Source organism: Nomascus leucogenys, chromosome 15 (assembly GCF_006542625.1).
Source record: "Nomascus leucogenys isolate Asia chromosome 15, Asia_NLE_v1, whole genome shotgun sequence".
In the NCBI taxonomy this organism is placed as follows: domain Eukaryota; kingdom Metazoa; phylum Chordata; class Mammalia; order Primates; family Hylobatidae; genus Nomascus; species Nomascus leucogenys.
The window spans coordinates 64,085,649-64,106,288 of record NC_044395.1 but is presented as its reverse complement, the minus strand read 5'-3'; the positions used below and the strand labels follow the sequence as shown (position 1 = coordinate 64,106,288).

The window sequence follows — 20,640 nt, the reverse complement described above, 5'->3', positions numbered from 1 at the left end:
CATGGAGGAGGTTCTGGGTTCCCTGCTGGTGTCCCCCTCTTCTCGCCTGGGCACTGGATACCTGTCCACGACTGCTGGAATCTCTGGCTCTCCTTGGGTTGACCGTAGGGGTGACAGGAGCTGCACCTGGTGTGCGAAGGCTTGTGGTGTGGCCAAGGCAGGGTGTCTGGTTGTCCTACATGTCCCTGTGCCCTGCAGGGTCCTCCCTCTTAACTGCGCCTGCAGCTGGGCCTGAGTGTCACCTGGGGAGACTGGGTCTGTGTGTGGTGTGATGGTCTAGGTATGGCCATCTCCCGCAGTGACTGTGGTGTGTGGCTGGGCCTCTACGAGGGGCTGACTGCAGCCCAGGGTGTGGCAGGGTCACCCATGTGCCTGACTCTCCTGTAGGGCCTGGTATGCATTGGCCCTGGTTCGTTCCTTCCCTCTGTGCAATGACCCCACTCACCCAGCCATGTCCGGCAGAGGAAATGACGAGGGTTGAGATAAGTGCCTGACCCCAGGGCCGTCCCTTTTATCCACAAAGCCTGAGTCTTCTTTTCTACCCACAGCCAGATGGGCTACCTGCTGAGCAGCCAGGGACAATCCCCTCCCCTCCCCTGAGAGGAGGGAGTGCCAGTTTCACTGGAGAATCCAGCTCCCCCCTCAGGCCTCCCGCCACTCCCAGGACAGCTTCCTGCCCCCCAGCAGAGGCGCTGCCCGGAGGTGGAGGCAGGGTGCTGGCTCCTGTCCCTCCCCAACCTCACCTAACTTCTGGTTCCCCCTCCAGCCAATTTCAAGTGTGGGGAAAGTGGCTAGGATGAGGGGATTCTCAGCTAGGTATTCTCAGCTCCCTGTAATCCCACCCTGCCTGTGTTTATCACCCTCCTATCTCCCGTACATAGGCCCCCCAGGCCAGCTCACCCCTCCTGGACACTGGAATCTGCACCAACCTGCCAATAACCTACCAGTGCCCTGGAGGCCTGGACTCCATAGCTGCCAGTTAGAGAACTGCTGCTGGAGAACCAGGGCTTCTGATTCCCAGACCACTGCACTGTGGGGTCAGACCAGGACCCTAGTCCTAAGGGGCCAATAGGCCAGGGCTGTGTCCAAGCAACCAGCCAGGGAGGTCAGAGGAGGGTGGAGTCTGCTTTAGGGAAGACTCAGCCTCTCATCTGTCACCGCCTCCCCATTGTCCCACGTCCTGTGGGGACCTCAGGGCTCTCCCCACCCAGCAACAGGAAGCCGAGCCCCTCCTGGAGACACTGAAGGAGTGGCCCCAGGACTGAAGGGGGGACTCAGCCTTCCCCTTCGAGTCACAGGAGGAACCTAGGCTCACAGAGTTCAGTTGTCACAAAGGAGCTAGTTGGACAAAGACGGTCTTCAGGGGTCCTAAGGGGCTTCCTGGAGGTGTGTGAGGCCTGACAGGAAGAGGAGGACACTGGGTTCCAGGGTGGTCTGACCAGTTTTCAGCTGGGATTTATAGACCCTGTGACACACTTGCACATGTTTATGTGTCTGTGTCTGGGTGCATGGGTGTGCATCCCAGTCATGGAGGCCTGAGCTCTAGTCTGTGTCCCAAGGACAGTGTCTGCCAGAGGCAGGAGTCAGCAGACAGCAGGGATAGTGAAGGAGAGAGGAGCTGGGCAAAGAAGGGGAAGGCAGGGCAGCTCAGGGCTGTGAAGAAGGGCTGAGGAAAGAAGCCCCCCACCGCGTTTCTATAGGTGCCTGTGTGCTTAGCGCTGACCATCAATGTCAGTTCTCAAACCCTGGACGCCTGATGCCAAGGGCAGTGTACGCCCATGACCCAGCGCTGAAGGGAGCACGGCACTGGGCTCTGCCTCAGCCTACTGTGCAGCTTTGGACAGGACCTTCCCTCTCTGACCTGGCCTCCTTATCCGAAGAATAAAAGGGTTGGACTTGGTGATCTCCCAGGGCCCTTCCAAATCTAACTTTCACTGGAGAGAGGCTTAAACCCAGAGAGAGCCAGAGACGGAGACCTCACAGGGATGGGGAGGGCCCGAGGGCAAGCGGAGATGAGAAGAGGGAAGGGGCAGCAGGAGGAAGCGGGTGACAGAGTCATGACAGGAGGGCCCGGGGAGGCACACTTCTGGCCTGCAGCTGGGGAGGGGCTCCCTGCCGGGGACAATGGAGCCTTGTGGAGGACTGGGGGCAGCTGTCACCACCACACCTGCTTCTGGACTGTGGGAAGAGGAAGACGGAGGGATGATGGACAGAGGCTCTGCTCCCTAACCTGAGTCCCGCCTCCACTCCTGCCCCTCAGGTGACCCAGGGGAAGTGGGAGAGGCTGTGGGCAACAAGGAACACCCAGGACTGGGAATCAGGAAGCCTGATTTCAGGCCCCGTTTGTGCTGTGTGACCAGGGCCAGCTTTGGTCTGTGAACCTACCACGCAGCGGAAGCCCTTGGAACTGTGCAGCTGTACTGGGCTTCTAAGGATCCATCGGGGATGGGCACGCTGGAAGGAAACCATCCTCTGCAGCCTGGACCCCTCCCCAACTCTGGCCTGGGTGCCGAGGCATAGGAAGGACCCAGGAGGCAGTGAAACACTGGACAACTGGGCTGGCCTTCTGCCAGGCTGGACTGTGGCCTCGCACACAGGGGAGGGCCTGTCAGCACTTCCAGTCCCTGACCTGGGACTCCCTTCCTTGACCCCTTCTCACTGTCACCCTTGGGGCAAGAACAGGGTCTTCCCTCCTCAGCCTATACTGAGAGGGTGCTGACGGGACCCCACTGGCTATCCTGGCCTCTGCCCTTGTCTGAGCCTTTGGACGTGGGGCCTTCGCAGGCAGGGGTTCATGCATTTCCATGTCTGTGTCCAGGAAGTATTCATGTCCTGTTTTCCCCCTCAGGCTGTCAGGGAAGGGGCCGGGGTGAGCAGACCTCTCCTTCCTCCACTGCTGCCATTTCTGCCCAGAGACTTTGAGGGCTGGGAGGAAAGGGTAGTTACCCCTCTCTCTGCCCAGTCTGAAATGGTTAAGGAATAGAGGCCAGTGCTGAAGGAAATGAGCCCCTTACCCTGCAAGCTTTGGGAGTGGCAGATCTCTCGAATGTACACACACCAGTTCTGTTGTGACAGGAGAAACAACCTGTGTGACCCAGGTTGAAAAGGTCTCTATTCTCCTCTAAGGCCAGCCCGGCCTCTTCTGTCCTCCCTCACTGGGACTGGAGGGAGTGCCCACCATTCTGAGCTATCTGTCTCCATTGCTTCTTGTTATGTTTTTAATAACTGAACATTGACATTAACAAGGCAGGTGGTTGCAGCTCTTCCCAGCAGCCCCATTTAGAATCATTGAATCATCAAACAATCAAATTCTAGAATCCTAGATTCACAGAATGTCCATATCTCTAGCTCCTAGAGCCTTAGCATCTTAAAGTCTCAGAATGTCGGAATCACACAACCACTCATCCACACAGCCCTGGCTGGGAGCTGAGAGTCAAGGAATGCTAGAATTGTCCCAGTTAGAACCCCACAGACTGACAATTCCAGATTCTCAAAATCCTATACTCCTAGAGCTAGAGCTCATATATCACTTGGAGATATTGACCCCCAACTTCCTCCTTTTACAAATGAGAAAATGCAGCCCAGAAAAATGGTCTTGTGCAAGAATACCTGAGAATGGGGGCCAAGGAATGCCCAGCTCAGAGACTGCAAGACCGGACCTCAGCATTCTGATGTTTCGGGAAATGGCACAGCTTTCCCATTCTGAAATACCAGTATTGATGTTGGGGTGATACTGCTCTTCAGCTCTGCCTGTCTCCCTTTGCTCTCACTCCCGGCCCTCTCCATTCTTCCGGCCACCCTATCTTCCTGCTCCCCCTCCACACCACAAGATCTCAGCCCCTCTTACCCTGAGCTCCCGCAACTCCCATGCCCTTCCTGTCTCCCAGTGGCAGCCCCCAGTAGAGGCAACCATGGATGGGAGGCATGCAAGGCCAACTCCCTTAGGGTGGGGAACAGGAAAGGCAGAATGCCTGCCCCCTGAAGCCACCAGCCAGAGTACAGGCTCTGCAAAGGAAGGGCCCTGCCGGCTCCTCTCAAGGGAGCTGAACAGGAAGGTCCTGGAGCCGCAGGGGGCAGCCACATCAGAGGCAGTAGCTTCAAGGGAGCCGGATCCAAAGTTTTGGGAAGCAGCTGAGGCTTACAATTTACATTAGAACAATCACGTATGTTTAGCATTTTCATCAATGTACATTTTTACTCATTTTGGAATGTACTCAGACATTTTTGGATTTGAATTTTATTAAGTATTACATTTCACAGATTGTTTTGATTATTGAATTCTGAACACCCTTTGCCCAGGGCAGATCCCGAGTTCCCCATGTTACAGGTGAGGCTGTCGCAGCCCTGGGCCGGCTTCAGGCCTCCCTTTAACCTCAAAGCTCATGACCTCCTCTGAGGCTTTTCCGAGACCTCTTGGTCCTTAAAGGGCCCTGACACAGGCCCAGGCATCTGCCACTAACCCCTGTCTTCCCTCCTATACCTCTCAGAGACCGCACAAAACCCACCCAGACACCTGGGTGGGGCAGCATTCTCCTCCCTTGCCCTTCATGTCTACAGCTGGCTGGCTCCCTCCACCAGCCCTGGCCGCTCTGTCCCCTCCCCTCCATTCTTCAGCCATTTCCCCGTCCAGGCCTCATCACCCCCCCTTACCTGGACCACACCAGCCTCCCCCTCAGTCTCCACGCCATGGTCCAGGGAGCTCCTGAACATGCAGATCTGATCTGTCATATCCATTCTCTCAACTCTTCCCCAGGGTCAATTTCCCTCCAGAATAAGTCCGCAGTCCTTAACATGGCTTACAAGTCCTGCGCCATCTGGCTGGGCCAGCTTCACCAGTCCCCTGGCACCCAGCCAGGGGGCCTGCTCCATGGAGTGGTGCTGCCACAGGCTCTCCTCCCTCTGTCTGCCACCAGCGAACCTTCACAGTAACCATTCTCTCCCCTCTGTCCAGAACTTTCTCCTGGCTTGGCCTTAGCTCTCAGTTTAGATTTGTTTCCTCCTAGAAGCTCCCCAACATGCCCCTCCCTCCCACTCTGGGCTGAAATAGGGGTCCCTGCTTTATATCACCATGGCCCCTGAGTTTATCTCCCTCGTTGCCCTCCCCACACACTCTACCAACATCACTCCCTGCTTCCCCGCCTCCACTCCGCCAGCCCTAGTACCTAGGTCTGTGCCACCTGCCAAGGGGCTGATGCAACATTGCTCAGGTTTGGGGGAAGGTGTGGGGATTTTAAGGCCTGCATCCTGCTCATCTCTTTCCACCCTCTCTGCTGGGCACATGGCAGGTGTTCACTAATGTCCACCTAGGAAGTCCTGGAAGTACACATGTGTGACTCAGACAGGAAGGGCAGTGTGCTCAAAGGAGGTAAGAATCCCTGGCTGAGTGGAACTGGAGACTTCCTGGAGGTAGCATCTGGGAGGACCCTTCATATGTCAGTCCCAAGGCAGCAATTAGGGACAGGCTGCAGGAAGTGCCCAGGCCAGCTCTAGGACCATCAGAGCAAACCATCAGTGGAGGACTAGAGTCTGCAATGAGGGGGACTCAGTGCCTCAGGCTCAGGGTAGTGGCCACTGGAGGAGCTGGCTGTGCATTCAGAGAAGCCTTCCTGGAGGAAGAGCTACTTCTGGCTGGCATGGGACAAGGAAGAAGGTAGAGATGAGTCAGGTTGGAGAAAGTGGTGAGGGACAGGGATATGGAAAAGAAAGCTCTGTAGCTTCTCGCCATTTACCCTTAGGATGTCAAGATCAGGGAGGTCGGGGGATGGGCAGAAGGAGCAAAGAAGACTGAGGCAGAATGAAGATAACATCAGCACCGATGCCATGGTCAGGACGGGTATGGATAGCTGGGGCTGGCAGGGAGCAGGTCCCCAGCTGTGGCTGGGAAACATTTCCTGTCTCCTTGCCAGGGGGGTCATTAATAATCGTTTACCCGCTGCAGGCAGCATGGAGGCCAGCCAGAGAGCAGCATGGTGCTGGGGCCAGAGCCCAACCTGGCAGCAAGAAGTGCTGTCTTCTGACACCAGCCGTGCCACCCTGCTGTGAGACCTGTACCAGTCACCTGACCCCTCTTGGTCTCTGGAGCTACTGGTAAAAGAAGGGCCTGATGAGATGCTGCCTGATGAGATGAGAGTCCCCTCATCCGTTGGACCCCAGTTTCCCTAGACAGAGCTGGGCTGCCAACCCTACATGGCAGTTCCGGTCATCTGATGATAGGTGTGAGCATCTGGACTCTGCTAGACCCAGCTCAGGACACACACGGTGGGTAGAGGAGAGACCTGGGCCCAGCCTCTGCAGAGCTCACATTCTAGTAGGAGCCAGACCCCAGCACCACGGTGCACATGCGGAGCCCCACAGAACCAGGCGCCCCAGACTGGGGGAAACACAGAAGGGTGGGCAACTGACAGCATGGCTGGACACAGAAGGTAGGAGCTCCATGAGACCAGTTTGGCCACCACCATGACCCCGGCACTTAAAACTGTGCCTGCCTGGCACACAGCAGGTGTTCCATAAAGACTTTTGGACAATTGCCTGAGTTAACCTGCTAAATGAGACATTTGTGAAAGGACCTTGGAATTTGGAAATAACTGCCTAAAAGATGATGAAGATGACAATGTCAATGACAATGATGATAATTCCAGCCAGAGACAATGGGATAAAAAAGGTACCGTGAAAGCTTGAGAAGGCTGGAGGCCCAGGGATGGCTACCCAAAGCCAGACAGTGTTACCTGGGGAACGGCCAGCAAGATCCCTTTTGCCAGTCAGGCCAGAACCTTCCTCAGCCCCAGGCTGCATTTCTCTGCCCGCCCCAACACCCCCTTCAAGGTCCAGCTCAAGCCCATTCATTTCAGAGAACCTTCTGAAATATGACACTGCGGCATCGACGCCAGCCCCTTCCCTGACTGACTCAGACTTCTCTGAGCCTTCCAATCTCAAGGAATCTTGGATGTTTCTTCTCTCAAGCACCTGCTGGGAGGCAGCCCAGTAGGGTTTTCCCACAGCTCTCTCTGGAAGGTATGACCTCGATCCCCCTACAGACTGCGTCAGTCTAGAGGGTCCCCAAAAGTGTGACCAGCTCTCTCCTTTCACATAAGTGTCTCTGTGAGCATGGGGACTATTTCTCCTCCATCTGACCTGGAGTGAACACAAATAGAACTAAATCGAGGTCTTCCTGGTTATCTCCAGGGGCTGCAGCCACACAGAGAAGGGGCGAGGGCAGGTGAACTTGGAGAAGCGGGTGCTTGGCTGCTCGGCTGCTCAGCCCCGCTGACATGAGCCAGGAAGGGCGCTGGGCCACTATGGACTAAGACTGCTCGGCTGGCAAACTCCAAGCCCAGCCCAAGATGTTCTTACACCAACAGGCACCACCAAGGACACCACCCAGGCCTCACTGCCTGCGCCGTACGCCTCCCCTCTGCGGAGCACGAAGAGGTGTAGTAAACACAGTGACCTTGCTGCCACGTGCATCCTCTCCACACCCTCCTCCAAACCGGGGCCCCAAACACCAGTCAAACTAAGAGGAAAAGAACAAAGGTTCCCAGACCGCGACATCGCCTGCCGCCTGCCTGTCCAGCGCCTGCTCCACCGGAAACCCAAAACAAAGGGCTTGGTCAAGGCAAGGAGGGTGAAGGGCAAAGGGTAGGGGCAGCTGGGGTTAGGGGGGCATGGAGAACATTCCAGGGCATCTCTAGGGACCTGATCAGGAGAGGAGCAAGAACAGGATGGCAGCCAAGCCCTTTTGCACGCATGCGTCACTCCACAGACATTTATGGGGACACCCACTATATTCCACACGCCCCAAATGTTACAGACCTCATTCCTCACACACACCTCATGCACACACTCCCACCGCAGCACATTCTACAGTCCTCAACACCCCAACACACACACCGCCAGCTCACTGGCCATCCTCCACTCACTCCTCACCACACACACACACAGCTCACTGGGAGAAAAGATCACATAATCCACACATCACACCAAAAAGTCACCCAGCTCACACACCCTCACTTCACACCACACTCACACCATCTCCCACCACGCACCTCACACGCCTGTCACCTCCCCAACCACAGGCGTATGCATCCAATTAAATGCAACACGCACGCCACCTAGACACAGAGACACATGCAGACACAACCTGCATAGATAATGTGCACACCTAATGTCACACGTTTGTGGGCACACACAGCCCCTCAGCATAGACAGCCCTGCTGGCCCACTGCCTCCTCCCACCCCACCCCCATCCCCATATGCACGTGTACATGCACGCACACACACACACTCTCTCACACACTCACACACTTGTCAACTGGCTCCTCGCCTCAGACCCCTCAGCCCTGCCTGCAACCCTTTCCTGTCCAGAATCGCAGGAGCAGCCACCACACAGACAGATGACACTCAAACACCAGCACTCAGGTCCTAATAGATATATTCCCCAAGCAATCCCAGGATGTGCCATAGTGACTCTAAGCCAGCCACCTAGGCTGCAAACACATTGGCACACAGAGCACACCCTGCCCCAACTCCTCTCTGACAAGACACCCAATGGAAACCATCAGGCCCCTGCAGTGGCCCCTCCTGGCCACACACAACAGCCAGTAACATACACAACTACATATAGAACCCTGTAGGCAAGCTGTCCCTACAACAACGCCACTGTACAATGACAGACATACAGCCACATACACACAAGTTCTCTATACACACAACAGCCACACACCCAGCTCCCACTCCACAGCCACAACACTGCCTCCCCAGCCACACATAGCACACAATGCCATAGACCCCCAATTCCCACACTTCCCATAATCTCCCCTCAAATAATTCCACTCTTGATGACACATTCATACACGGCACAACACACACGATTACACACAAGACACACCCAACACATGCAACCCAGCCCGTGCTACACACACAGAGGAACACTCACACAAACACATACGCTATAGAACCACCCAGCCTGGACACATCCCACCCCAGGTTGACACCAGATTGCAGTCTACTCTTCCCTATCTCAAGCCCTAGCCGCCCCCGTCAAGACCAGGGCAGCTGGGATGAGGGGCTTTATAAGTTACAAAAGCCAGTGCCCACCACATCATCCCCCCACCACCTCAGATCCCTGGGCACCGCCTGAGGGCAGCACACTCCACGTTCAGGCCCTTCCACCTGAGCCCACACCATGCCATGCCTGAGAACATGGGGGGCGGGGGTGTCCCAGGGACACTAGCCCTGCTCTCTGAGCCTGCCCCCTCCTCAACACAAAGCAGAGGTAGATAGAAGAGGAAGGGGTGGCTGCAGAAAGAGACCCCAAAACGAAGATAGAGACCTAGAGAAACGGGAGAGGGACCAAGATAGACCAAGAGAGGTGGGCACATGGGGCAACAGAACAAATTAGAGAGCCCAGAAACACTTGAAGAGAAACCAGCGGAGAAGCCCAGAGAATAAAGTGGGACCACTGTACCTGGAGAGGAACAAGAGGAGGGGCCCCCCACGAGGAAAGACTCGGAGATCTCCAACACAGGAGGGAGGGAAGGGATCAGGGAGTGGGTCCCACAGAGGAGGCCAGTGAAGCCCTGATGGAAGGAGAGATTTGGACTCTGGGGTAGGATCCAGGCTGAGGACTGAAGTCCAGATGTTTGGGTGGGAATCTGAGCGGGTGTCCAGTCGAGGCTGTGGAATGGAGGTTTGGGGCTTTGGGTGAGGCCGGCTCTCAGGTGGGGTCCTGGAGGACAGCTGGGGGTTCAGGTGATCCAGGTGTGCCGGGAGCCCCACATATATGGTGAAGGTTCCGAGGCGAGGGCAGGGGTCCCCACTAATCTAAGGAAAGGGAATTCGAGGCTTGGGCACAGCTCTCAGTGTGCACTGCGGTCCCACAGTGGACTGGAAGCTCAGTGCTTGGGGTAGAGCCCCGGATCCGAAAGGAGTTCAGAGTCTGGGGTGACGTGTGGACTGAGAGCCGGGGCTTCAAGGGCTCTTGGTCTGCGCTGCCGTCCCAGCACAGGAGTAGAATTCAGAACTAGAGGAGGGGTCTCCCCCCTGAGAAGGGTTCGGGGGCTCGGGGGCGGGCGGACCCGGCCCGGCGCTCGCCGGACACCCCGTTCTCCTGGTGCCCAGCGCGGGGGCCCCCCTACCTGCAGGCTGTCGGCGCATGGCTGCGGCGGCGGCGGCGGCGGCTCGTCCGGCTTGAGGAAGACCTGCTGGCCCCGCCTGAGGAATTGGACAACAGCGATGAGGATGTGGTGCAGCACCAGGACCATGCTCGCAGCCGCCCGCCCGCCCGCCGGCCCGGCCGCTGCGCTCGGTCAGCGCGTCCGCGACAGCTTCGCCGGGTCCGCCCGAGTGTCCGCCCCGGCCCCGCCCCGGCCCGCCCCCCGCCCGCCCCCGGCCCGCCCCGGCCCCGCCTATGTCCCCGCCACCGCGGACCGCACCTCTCGGCCCGCCGGATCCTCCGACCCCACCGGACCCCCGGCCGCTGTCATCCCGCTTCTCTCTCGCCCGGGGTTCCCTCGGCCCTTCCAGCTGGCCTGCTGTCAGCCTGCGCTCGCTGCCCCTCGCCCCGTCGCCACTTCTCTTGCATCTCGCAGGGGCCGCTCTCAGAGCCTCCACCCTGTCTGATCGCACCCTGTTTCCCCGCCACCACTCTGGGGTCCGGGGCCCGGCCAGAGCCCCAGGCAGAGACCAGCGCAGTGGGGTGGGGTGGGGAGGGAAGGGGAAGGGGGGCAGGGGCCGCGGCCACCGCAGGAGCCTCGGACTCGCTCCTCTCCCTCAACCTAGGAGGCAGGGGGAAGTCGGGAGAATGTTGGAGGTCGCTCCGAGACGGACAGGCCCTGGAGCAGTCGCCCATCCGCGAGGGAGACACGTGCGCACAGACACCGAGCGCACACACGGCGGCCGCTACTGACTGGGGTCCCCAGGCCTGGGCGGGCAGGTCTCTGTCGCCGTTCCCGGAGCCGGAGAGGGTGCAGGCCCCAGGGCCACACGGACCGCAGTTCCGCGGTGGGACCCGCGCGCCGGGAGCGCGTTTCTCCGCAGAGCGGCTTCTGGGTTCAGGAGCCTGCGGCAGCCGCGACGCTCCTGCGCCCCCTGCCGTCCCATCGCGGCGGCGCAGTCCGGCCTCAGTTGCCGGCTGCCCGGAGGGGCCGCGTCCGGGGATTCAGCGGGTCACCGGGGTCAGCTAGCTCCCTGCCCGGACCGACCCGGTTCTTAGGCCTCTGCTTGGCATGAAAGCGGCTGGGGCGGCAGGACGTGTCTGGACTGGAGGATGCGCTTGGGTCTCGCTAGGCCTTTGCCAGCGACTTGCCGCATGACCTTGCTCGGATTCCCTCCCCCCACTTCCTGGGCCTCAGTTTTCTCATCTCCCTCACAGGACGGCCAGGAGGATCAAACCCGGGAATGGCGGGAAGGCAGAGTCCCCCGACAGCCCTCACTGTGGTCTGACCTGAATCCCCCCCTCAACTGCACTGCCGGCCCCTCTCTCTGCAGCTCCCCTCCTCACCAACTCTTGGAGGGTGACTCAGTGAGCCCCCAGCCTCCCAGCCTCCCAGCCTCCCCACCTCAGTTGGGTGATTCATCAGGGCCCTTTCTCCCTGGGGAGTGATTTTCTCAGTGTTGAGTCATTGTGCCCATTCCTGGACACAGTCCAGGCAGCTGGCACGTAGCCTTGGCAGAGCCCGGCCAGCCCACCAACTCAGGGGGTGGCCCTCCATGCCAGCATGTCTCCCACCTTTCTTTCTGAGGCATGCTCTGGCATGCTCTACCCCACTCACCCTCAGTGGCTCCCTAGCACCAGCACAATAAAGCCCCAGCCCTCAGCCTGGCGGGCCAGACCCTCTACAGCTGAACCCTCACTTGTTCGTCCAGCTCTGACGCCCCTCCCCACCATTCCTTACATTTCTACTTCTTGCTCTTCTCACATCAATGACTGACTGACTCTCGCCTCCAGGCCTTTGCCCATGCCACCCTACCCCCCAATACCCTCCCAGATCCTTCCCTCCTGCCTGTCATTTAGGAGCCATTTGAAGGCCCACCTCCTCTGGGAGGGCTTCCCTGGTTACTGCCTTATCCCTCTGGGTAGCCCTTTTTTGTGTCTTTCCTGGGAGTCACATCTGGGGACTTAGGAGAGGTGTGGAGTAAGTGATCTGGGCCAAGTCAATGTATTTTACTGAGTCTTCCGAACAGGGGCAATTCATCCTACTTATTAACACTGTAGAAAAGATTACCTGGGCTAAGATGTGTTCTGGCCCCCACAGGGCCTCCCTTCCTATTTTTGGCCTCAGTTTTCTCTTCTGCAAAAGGGGATGACCCATGTAAGGGCTTTTGGAAGGACTAGGTCTGAGTGTGAGCTCAGTGCACAAGTCTCTTGGTAAATTCTGAGCATGTGTCACTGGCTCAGTCCTGGGCTCTGGACAAGCCTGGGTGAGACACAGGTGCCCGGGAGGTATCTGTTACAGCCACTGGCCAGAGTTACTTGTTCTTCAGGGGAGGCCACCTCAGACCATGGTCAATAGCCGACCCTGGCCTGGCACCGCCCCCATCTCTTGGGCTCCCAACTCCAGGCACCACCTCCATGGCACTCACCTCTTGAGAAGTTATTTTATTTTATTTATTTTATTTTTATTTTAGTTTAGTTTAGTTTAGTTTAGTTTAGTTTTTTGAGATGGAGTCTCACTCTGTCACCAGACTGGAGCTCAGTGGTGCGATCTCAGCTCACTGCAACCTCCGCCTCCCGGGTTCAAGAGATTCTCTTGCCTAGCCTCCCGAGTAGATGGGACTACAGGCGCGTGCCACCATGCCCAGCTAATTTTTATATTTTTAGTAGAGATGGGATTTTGCCATGTTGGCCAGGATGGTCTCGATCTCTTGACCTCATGATCCACCCGCCTCAGCCTCCCAAAGTGTTGGGAATCACAGGCGTGAGCCACTGCACCCAGCCAAGAAGTTATTTCTGAAGTCTTACTTGAATCTCTCAAACTGCAGCTCAATGACTGGGGTCCCTGGTGTGTGCTCTATGTGTCCCTCAGCTCAAAGAGTCTTTCTGTGTCAACCTTTCAGATCCAAGCATTCCTCAGAGGGTTTGAGTCCTAACTGTGCCATAGACTTGCTGTGGGATTCTGCGCAGGCCACAGCACCTCTCTAGGCCTCTATTTCCCCATCTGCGAAATGTTATTACACTAGACCCAATAAATAAGTGCACTGCTTTCTTCCAGTGCTTGGTAGAGTGCAGAGCCCTTTCAGAAAAACCCTTTCACACAATCCCTGAAATTCCCCAACCAGCGCCCTTCCTGAGGGGGCAACCAAGGCTCCTTGAGTTGGCACATTTAAAGGCCTTGCCGAGCTCTTATAGCTAGGAGTGACCCTACTCCAAGGACTCCTCCACTCACACACAGATCCCTACCTCTCTCCAACTCCACAATCTGTGATCCTGTGCTGGGTTCTCATCCTGACTCCTGTTAGAATTGCCTGGGAGCATTTTAAATGCTGACATCTGGAACCCCCATCCCAGATGTTTGCAAATATCCCCAGGTGATTCTAATTTGCTGCCAGGTCAGAGAACCCTGGAGTAGATGCATCTCCTCCCTGGCTGACCTCTGTCCCATGGAGGTGAGGGCCAGGGCTGGCCCCTACTGGCCGAGTGTATACATCTGGGGCTGGGAGGCTTTCGCTTGTATTGAGCACATACTGTGTGCCTCACATTTCATCTTCTCAACAATGATATAAGGTGGGATCTATTATTAGTCACACTTCACAGATAAGGAAAACTCAGGCACAAAGTAAATTGCCCACAGTCACATAGCTAGTAAGTAGTCAAAATTCAAACCCAGGCCATCTCACTCCAGTCTGTGCCTTCAATACATTCCTTGCTTCTTGAGCAAAGGCAGGTAAGGAAATCAGATTTCCCAACTCCTCTTTTGTCCCCAAGAATGCAGTGGCTGAGGGTCCTACTATCCCAGTGTCTGTACCCTCTGCCCATTTCGGACACCAGGAAGCCCAGTCCCAGCCCCAGCTTTCCTCCCAGCTCCAGCTTAGGAATGCATAGCCCAGCCCCTCTAGCCAACTCTTTTTGTCTCCCCACCTTAGAGGCCACTTGGCCTGGAAAAGGTGACTCAGCTGTCAGCCTGGGTCCTGGGCCCACTCAACCTCAGGCCCTGTCTAGGAACCAGCCCTGCCTTGTTCCTAATAAAAATGACACCTTTCATTGGTAGGGCCTTGTGCTGGCGAAGCATTTCCTCACCCAGGCCCGATCCAACAGCCTCAGGAGGCACGGTATTAGCCCCATTTTACAAATAAGGAAAGTGAGGCTCAGAGAAATGTAGATGCTTACCCAAGATGGCACAGCTGGTTACTATAGGAATGTGAACCCAGGCCTATAGACTCCAAACCCAGTGCTCTTTGCACCAAGGATGAGCAGCTACTATGTAGCCCAGGCCCCCCAAAAACCAGGGCAGGTTCACTCTGACCATGTTCACCCTCTGCTCATAATCTTCACTGGGCTCCCTATGGCCTCTAAGGCAACATCTAGACTCAGTATAACATGCAAGGCTCATCCCCACGTGACTTTTTCCTGCTGCTTCTCCTACCACTTCCTGTCCAGCCATGCCTGACTCAGCTGTACCCTGAACCTCTGGCTTTTCTTACACCTCTTTGCCTTTGCCCAAACTGTTGCCCTCCCATTTTGAATACCCTTCCAAAGGCGTACCTGCCTGCCAATATCATACTTTCATTCATTCATTCATGCCATAAATATTTACTGAGAATGTACTCCATGCCAAGTTTTGAGGGTAAAGAAATTTGAAAGTTAGATCTTTCATGATGCAGGAAGAAAACTGCCATCCAACGAGAAGTAGCCCCCACCATCTCCCCGGTCTATAATGCCCTCTTCCTTCTTCACCTATCCCCAGCCCTCCCTCAAGAGCAGGGCCTGTCTGATTCTTCCCTGAGTCCCCATGGTCCAGCCAAGCTGGGAGCCCTGTGATGTCCAGTGAGCTCTGGTGAAGAAGCACCATCTCTCCATCTCACATACTTGGTCCTGGCAGATCTCCATAGACTGTAAGTCTTTTCCTATCCCCCACGACCACATGTCCTGCTTCCAAGGGCCTGTCTCCTGCCTGACATGCATCTATCCTGTTGCCATGGACCATGGTTACATCCCCACCTGGAAGCCCAGGTTCAAACCCTAGCCCTTCGCTGACATTCTGGGTGACCTCAGGCAAGGCCTTGGCCCTCCCTGGCCTCAGACTTCTCAGCAGCCGTGCAGCTTGGTCTGCTTCTCTTTGAGTGCTCGGGAAGCTAAGGTGGAGGAGGCAGTATCCAGGCAGGCCTCCCTGAGCAGAAGGTACCTCTCCTGAGCAGATGGGCCTACCCAGGCACCAGGCCCAAAGATATGGGCAAGGGCTGGATCCTGGTATTGGAGGACCCTCAGGAGAGGCTGTGTGTGACTTGCTCTCTCTGTGACCTGGGCTAGAGCCCACGGACTAAAAGAGGGCCCCACTTCCAAGGGCTCTGTGAAGGGACAATCCAAGATGCTTCCTGGAAGAAACTGACATCTCTGCAGGTTCTGCCTCCATCCAGACCCTTTCCTCAACACTCCAGCCCTGGAGTGGGCACAGGTGTTCACCTAGGCAGGGGTGAGCCACCCTTAGGCCGCTCTGTACGTGTGTGCATGTGTGTAAGCCTGCACACAGGCTTGTAAGCATGATGTGTGTGAGGGTGGTAGTGGGTGTGAGCACAGGTTTGTATCCTTGTGAGGGTGTGTGATACTGCAGTGGTATAGCTGAGCTTATATGTGTGTACACAGATATGTCTGTGTATCTACAGGGGTTGGCACGGGTGTGCGTATGCAGATAGGCATGTGTCTGTGTGCAGAAGTGAGTGTATATTCACACATGCAGGTATATGTGTGCAGTGGTATGTGTACACAAGTGTCCAGGAATAGCATGTGCATGCTTTCACGTGTGAATGTGTGTGCAAGTATGTGACACGTGTTTATGCTCTAGCCCAGGTCACAGAGAGAGCAAGTCACACACAGCCTCTCCTGAGGGTCCTCCAATACCAGGATCTAGCCCTTGCCCATATCTTTGGGCCTGGTGCCTGGGTAGGCCCATCTGCTCAGGAGAGGTACCTTCTGCCCAGGAAGGCCTGCCTGGATACTGCCTCCTCCACCTCAGCACCTTCCAGAGGTGCTGCCCATGGCCACCAGTCCAGGTCCAGCTCTGTGTCCACTGGCTATGGCTCCAGATGTAGCCCTCACAGAGAGAGGATGTGGCCACGGGCAGGTGCTGGGGACAATGTGGATTTCAGCTCCTGGTGGGCAAGGCCTGTTCCCAGAGCCCTGGCAGCAGCTCTGGGTCAGGAAGGGTACAGGCTGAGGCCCAGGGGATGGGGGCTGTAGCATGGGTCAGCCACAGGCCTCATCCATTTTCATGTGATTTGCATGCATGTTTGTCTTGTCTGCAGCAGATGGCTGGCCCCATGACCCTCTGGGGGAAGGGAACCCATAGGATTCTAGTCCAGGACTAGTCTAAGACCTGCCAACTCACAGGAGCTAAAGTCCAGGGGGCTCAAGCCCCAGCATACCTTAGGCCTTAGTCTCTGCTCCCCATCATCCACAGACCCCAAGATCCTTCCTTTTCACAGGCTGCCCTGGGCCACAGAATCATACACACATACACCCCTATGCACAATTGGAGTCTTTCCATAGATACACGTCCATGTTCCTATCACGCCTACACCCCAGTTCTCTACACAGACACACATCCTCAAGCACATGCTCACACAGCTCCTGCACAGAGGGACAGGTGGCCACGCCTGCTTCTGCGCCTCCTCTTCGATGCCCACACTGGCTGGAGTCATCTTTTCCACACCCAAGTCTGATTCTGCCTCACCCCCACCCATATGGCTTCCTATTGCCAGGAGGACAGTTGGACTCCTGGTCCTGCCCTTCAAGGCCTTCCAGGTCCTTAAGTCTGGGCAAAGCCTGCTCTCATGCTGCGTCCACACTCTGCCCTCTGGCCACTCTCCCCACCACTCACCAACACTTCTCATCACAGTCTGGAAGAGCTCAACCTTCCCACCATGCTGTCAGCTCTGTTTTGCTCACTGCTGTTTTACCCCAGCAAATAGAGCAAGTCTTGACCCAAAAGAATTGCTCAAAAAGACATCTACAGACTACAGGAATCAGTGGTGGAACTGCCTCCCAGCCAGGTGTGCCCCCTTTTGTAGGACTTACCCAGCTATATTTGTGTCCCTGTGTGCCTTCCCCATCAGACTGGGGCTCCTCTAGGCAGAGACTGAATCTCATTCAGCTCCACATGTCCCTGTCCAGCATAGGCCAGGCACAGAGCACAGGAGTTGGGGCTGGATCAGAGGCAGTGCCTAGGGTGCAGTGACCCCCTTTGTGAGGCCCAGGGACATCTGGAAGGTGGGGCTGGCGGGGCCCCTGGAGCCAATCACACAAAACATGATTGTCTCAGGGAACTGGCCTCCAGACTGCTTCCTCTGCCCCATCTGAACCCCTTTCTGGAGTCACTCTAGCCATTCAGCCCCTACCCTGCTTGCACACTCCCAGGGACAGGGAACTCACTTTCTTACCAGCTGGCTCCTTCCCATGTGGGATGGCTGTGCCTGACACAGACTCCTTCCACAGCGCCATCCTGTCAACCCCTGATCATCCTGAGCCAGATTCCCATGGAAACCAGAAAGGAAGATGAGCAAAAGGAGAGGCAGATGCCAGCTTTCTTAGCAGCTCTAACAACCTTTCTAGCTTTGGGCAGAGTTGGGAAAAGGAGCTCTTTCTTCTCAGCCTACCCCAGGGATAGAGGACTCCCCCAGCCCCAACCGCCATCCTCAGGAACCTGGAGCAGTGCAGAGACAGCCCCGAGACATTTTTTTTTTTTTTTTTTAGATGGAGTCTTGCTCTGTCGCCCAGGCTGGAGTGCAGTGGTACAATCTGGACTCACTGCAACCTCCGCCTCTCAGGTTCAAGCAATTCTCCTGCCTCAGCCTCCCGAGTAGCTGAGATTACACGTGCCTGCCATTACGCCCGGCTAATATTTGTATTTTTTGGTAGAGACAGGGTTTCATCATGTTGGCCAGGCTAGTCTTGAACTCCCGACCTCAAGTGATCCGCCTGCCTTGGCCTCCCAAAGTGCTGGAATTACAGGCATGAGCCACTGCATGTAGCCAACCCCAAGAAACTCTTCAGCAACCTCCACTGAGCCACATCCCCTCGCTGAGCCCTCATCCTTCTCTCTGAGTCTCCACTCTCTCAAAAGGTCTCCCACCCACAGAGCTCTTGGCTCCATCCTAAGCCCCAGCCCATCACTAAATCCCCAGCCCCTTCACTGATCCCACACCCTTCACTGACCCCCACTCCATCTCTCATCCCTCGTGCCCCACCTCACTGCAGATAAAGGTCCCAATCCTTCCCCAATCTCCTCCCCTTGGTGGCACCTCCTGCCATCCAGGCTGCAGAACCTGAAGGGGCTGCTCTGACTCCAGCCCTAGGAGTGCCATGGAGATGCCTCCTCCTGATCCTGGTAGCAGGCTGGGTAGGGGATGAAGGAGGCAAGCTGGTCCTCTGCCAAAGGCAGCCACCCAGAGCCCTGCCCTGCACCACCAGATAGCTGCAGCCCTGAGGCAGCCCGGCTTTCCTCTACCTGCTACTCCTGGGCTGGCCCCACTCCAGGGGTGCCTCAGGCTAGAGTCAGTCCCTGACCCCAGTCCCCGCTACACACACACACACACACACACACACACACACACACACACACACACAAAGGCTACTAAGAGTTGAGCCCGTCGGAGATACCAAGGCAAGAAGGTCTAAGCAACAGGGACCAAGGCCCCATGCTCTGAACACTCCCTGCTAACTCAGAAACCATCACACAGGGAGGCCCCAGTCTATGGCTTCGAGGCTCCAAGAACTCCCAGAGCTTCATGTTCTTAGAAAATCAAAGCTTCTATTATAACACCCCATCATTCAAAGAGTCTGTTCTTCTTACATTCTATGAATGCGAGAACCTGGGGTCTTGAGAATGTAGAAGCCCAAGATTCTAACATTCTAATGTCCTGACTGCCTGAGATGCCTGATTGCAGGACTCCAAGACTCCAGCACCTGGTTTCTATGCCCCTGAGAGCCTAATGGTCAGTGGGCTTGAGTCTCTGTGATGCCAGGTAAAGGGGAGGGCACAGCAGCAAGCACCTGTGTCTGCCTGCAGTTGGGGATACCAAGGACTGGGATTGGGAGAGCCCAGGGAAATGAACACCCACTCCCAGGGGGTGTCAAGGGAGTGATGGGTGTCCTGGAAGGGGCACGCAGGGAGGGACCAGGGTCTGGGGGTGTGACTCAGTCTAACCACCATCTCCAACTCTCCAGCTGTGTAACCTTAGACAAGTGCCTCCTAGAGCCCATGTTTTCTCACTTCTAAACTGGGGATCAACTGGCCTTCCTTGGAAGGTGTCTGTGAATACATGAGAAGAGGCTTAAAAGTATTTAATAGAGAGCTTGGCACTCCCGAGTTCCTCAGAATTCAGAAAAGGATGTTGCTTGTTGTCCTTATGCCCCAGCAGGCCTCAGCATCCTCTGGCAGTGCCAGTGCCCATGGCTTAGGATAAGGGATCTTTAACCCTTTCCTGGCCGCCCAAGTGACATGAGACTCTGTCCTCAGCCCCCCACCCAAGTCTATCTCATCTCCTCTCCTCCCTCCTGACCTTCCCTGGTGGCCTGAAGTCCTTAGTGCAGAAGACAGGCCTGAAAAGAGGGAAGAGCTGCGCCCTAGGACCAGGAAGCCCTCCTACTTCTGAGCCTGTTTCCTCATCTCTTCGATGACAGAGTGGGGCCTTCCATGGACACTTGCTGGCTCCAGGATTCAGGCTGTGTGGCCACGGTGGCCTTGGTGGGCAGGCCTGGCAGGGAAAAGGAACCAGTGGGAGCCCCTCTCCTGGGACCAAGTGACAGGGCAGAAGTAGGGAGCAGCATGAGAATAAGCAAGGGGACCCCAATGTAGCTCCCTACCTAGCAGCCCCAAATGCTAGAGGAGAAATTGATAAAGCCCATCCCTTTGCACCTGACAAGAATATACCTCCCAGGAGACAGAGTCCCTTCTCCATGGGCCCCTCAGCCTGCCTGTTGTGTTTTGTATTTTTGAGATGGGGTCTCACTATGTTGCCCAGGCTGATCTGGAACTCCAGGGCTCAAGTGATCCTCCTGCCTCAGCCTCCCTAGTAGCTGGAATTACAGGTGTACGGCATGGCACCCAGCTTGGCCTGGCTGCTTCTGGCAGAACTATTTCCAGATATGGCCCGTGGTCCTCCCTAAATACTCCAGCATATGTGAGGTGCATGCCAGCCTCCACCCCCTTGCTTACACCATTCCACAGGCCTGAAGAACCCTCCTTCTCCTCTCTGTCAATTAAACTTTAAACGACTTTAAAGGGGAAGGGAGGAGAATGGCCATTGATGACCACCTACTAAGTGCCAGATCTATTCTCTTTTTTAATCTTCATGGTATTATTAGCCCAGTTTTACAGTTGATGAAACTGAGGCCCTGGGACCTGCGGTCATTTGCCCAAAGTCATGCAGCTAGAAATGATGGAACAGCAATTTCAACACAGCCCCTTCCAGCTCCCAAGCTTGTGCCTC

The 20,640-nt window shown here is 56.1% G+C and overlaps 1 protein-coding gene across 3 annotated transcripts in view; it reads right to left on the bottom strand.

Annotated features, from left to right (window-relative positions):
• Positions 1-20,640, bottom strand: part of PDE2A (phosphodiesterase 2A) — a 100,291-nt gene that overhangs the window by 58,118 nt on the left and 21,533 nt on the right. For 2 of the 3 annotated variants that reach the window (XM_030829091.1, XM_030829093.1), the window contains exon 2: positions 10,134-10,209. In XM_030829091.1, the coding sequence (XP_030684951.1) occupies positions 10,134-10,209 (76 nt within the window). Of the gene's footprint in view, positions 1-10,133; positions 10,338-20,640 lie in introns of those variants that run through there. The other variant, XM_030829092.1, reaches the window with a different exon arrangement.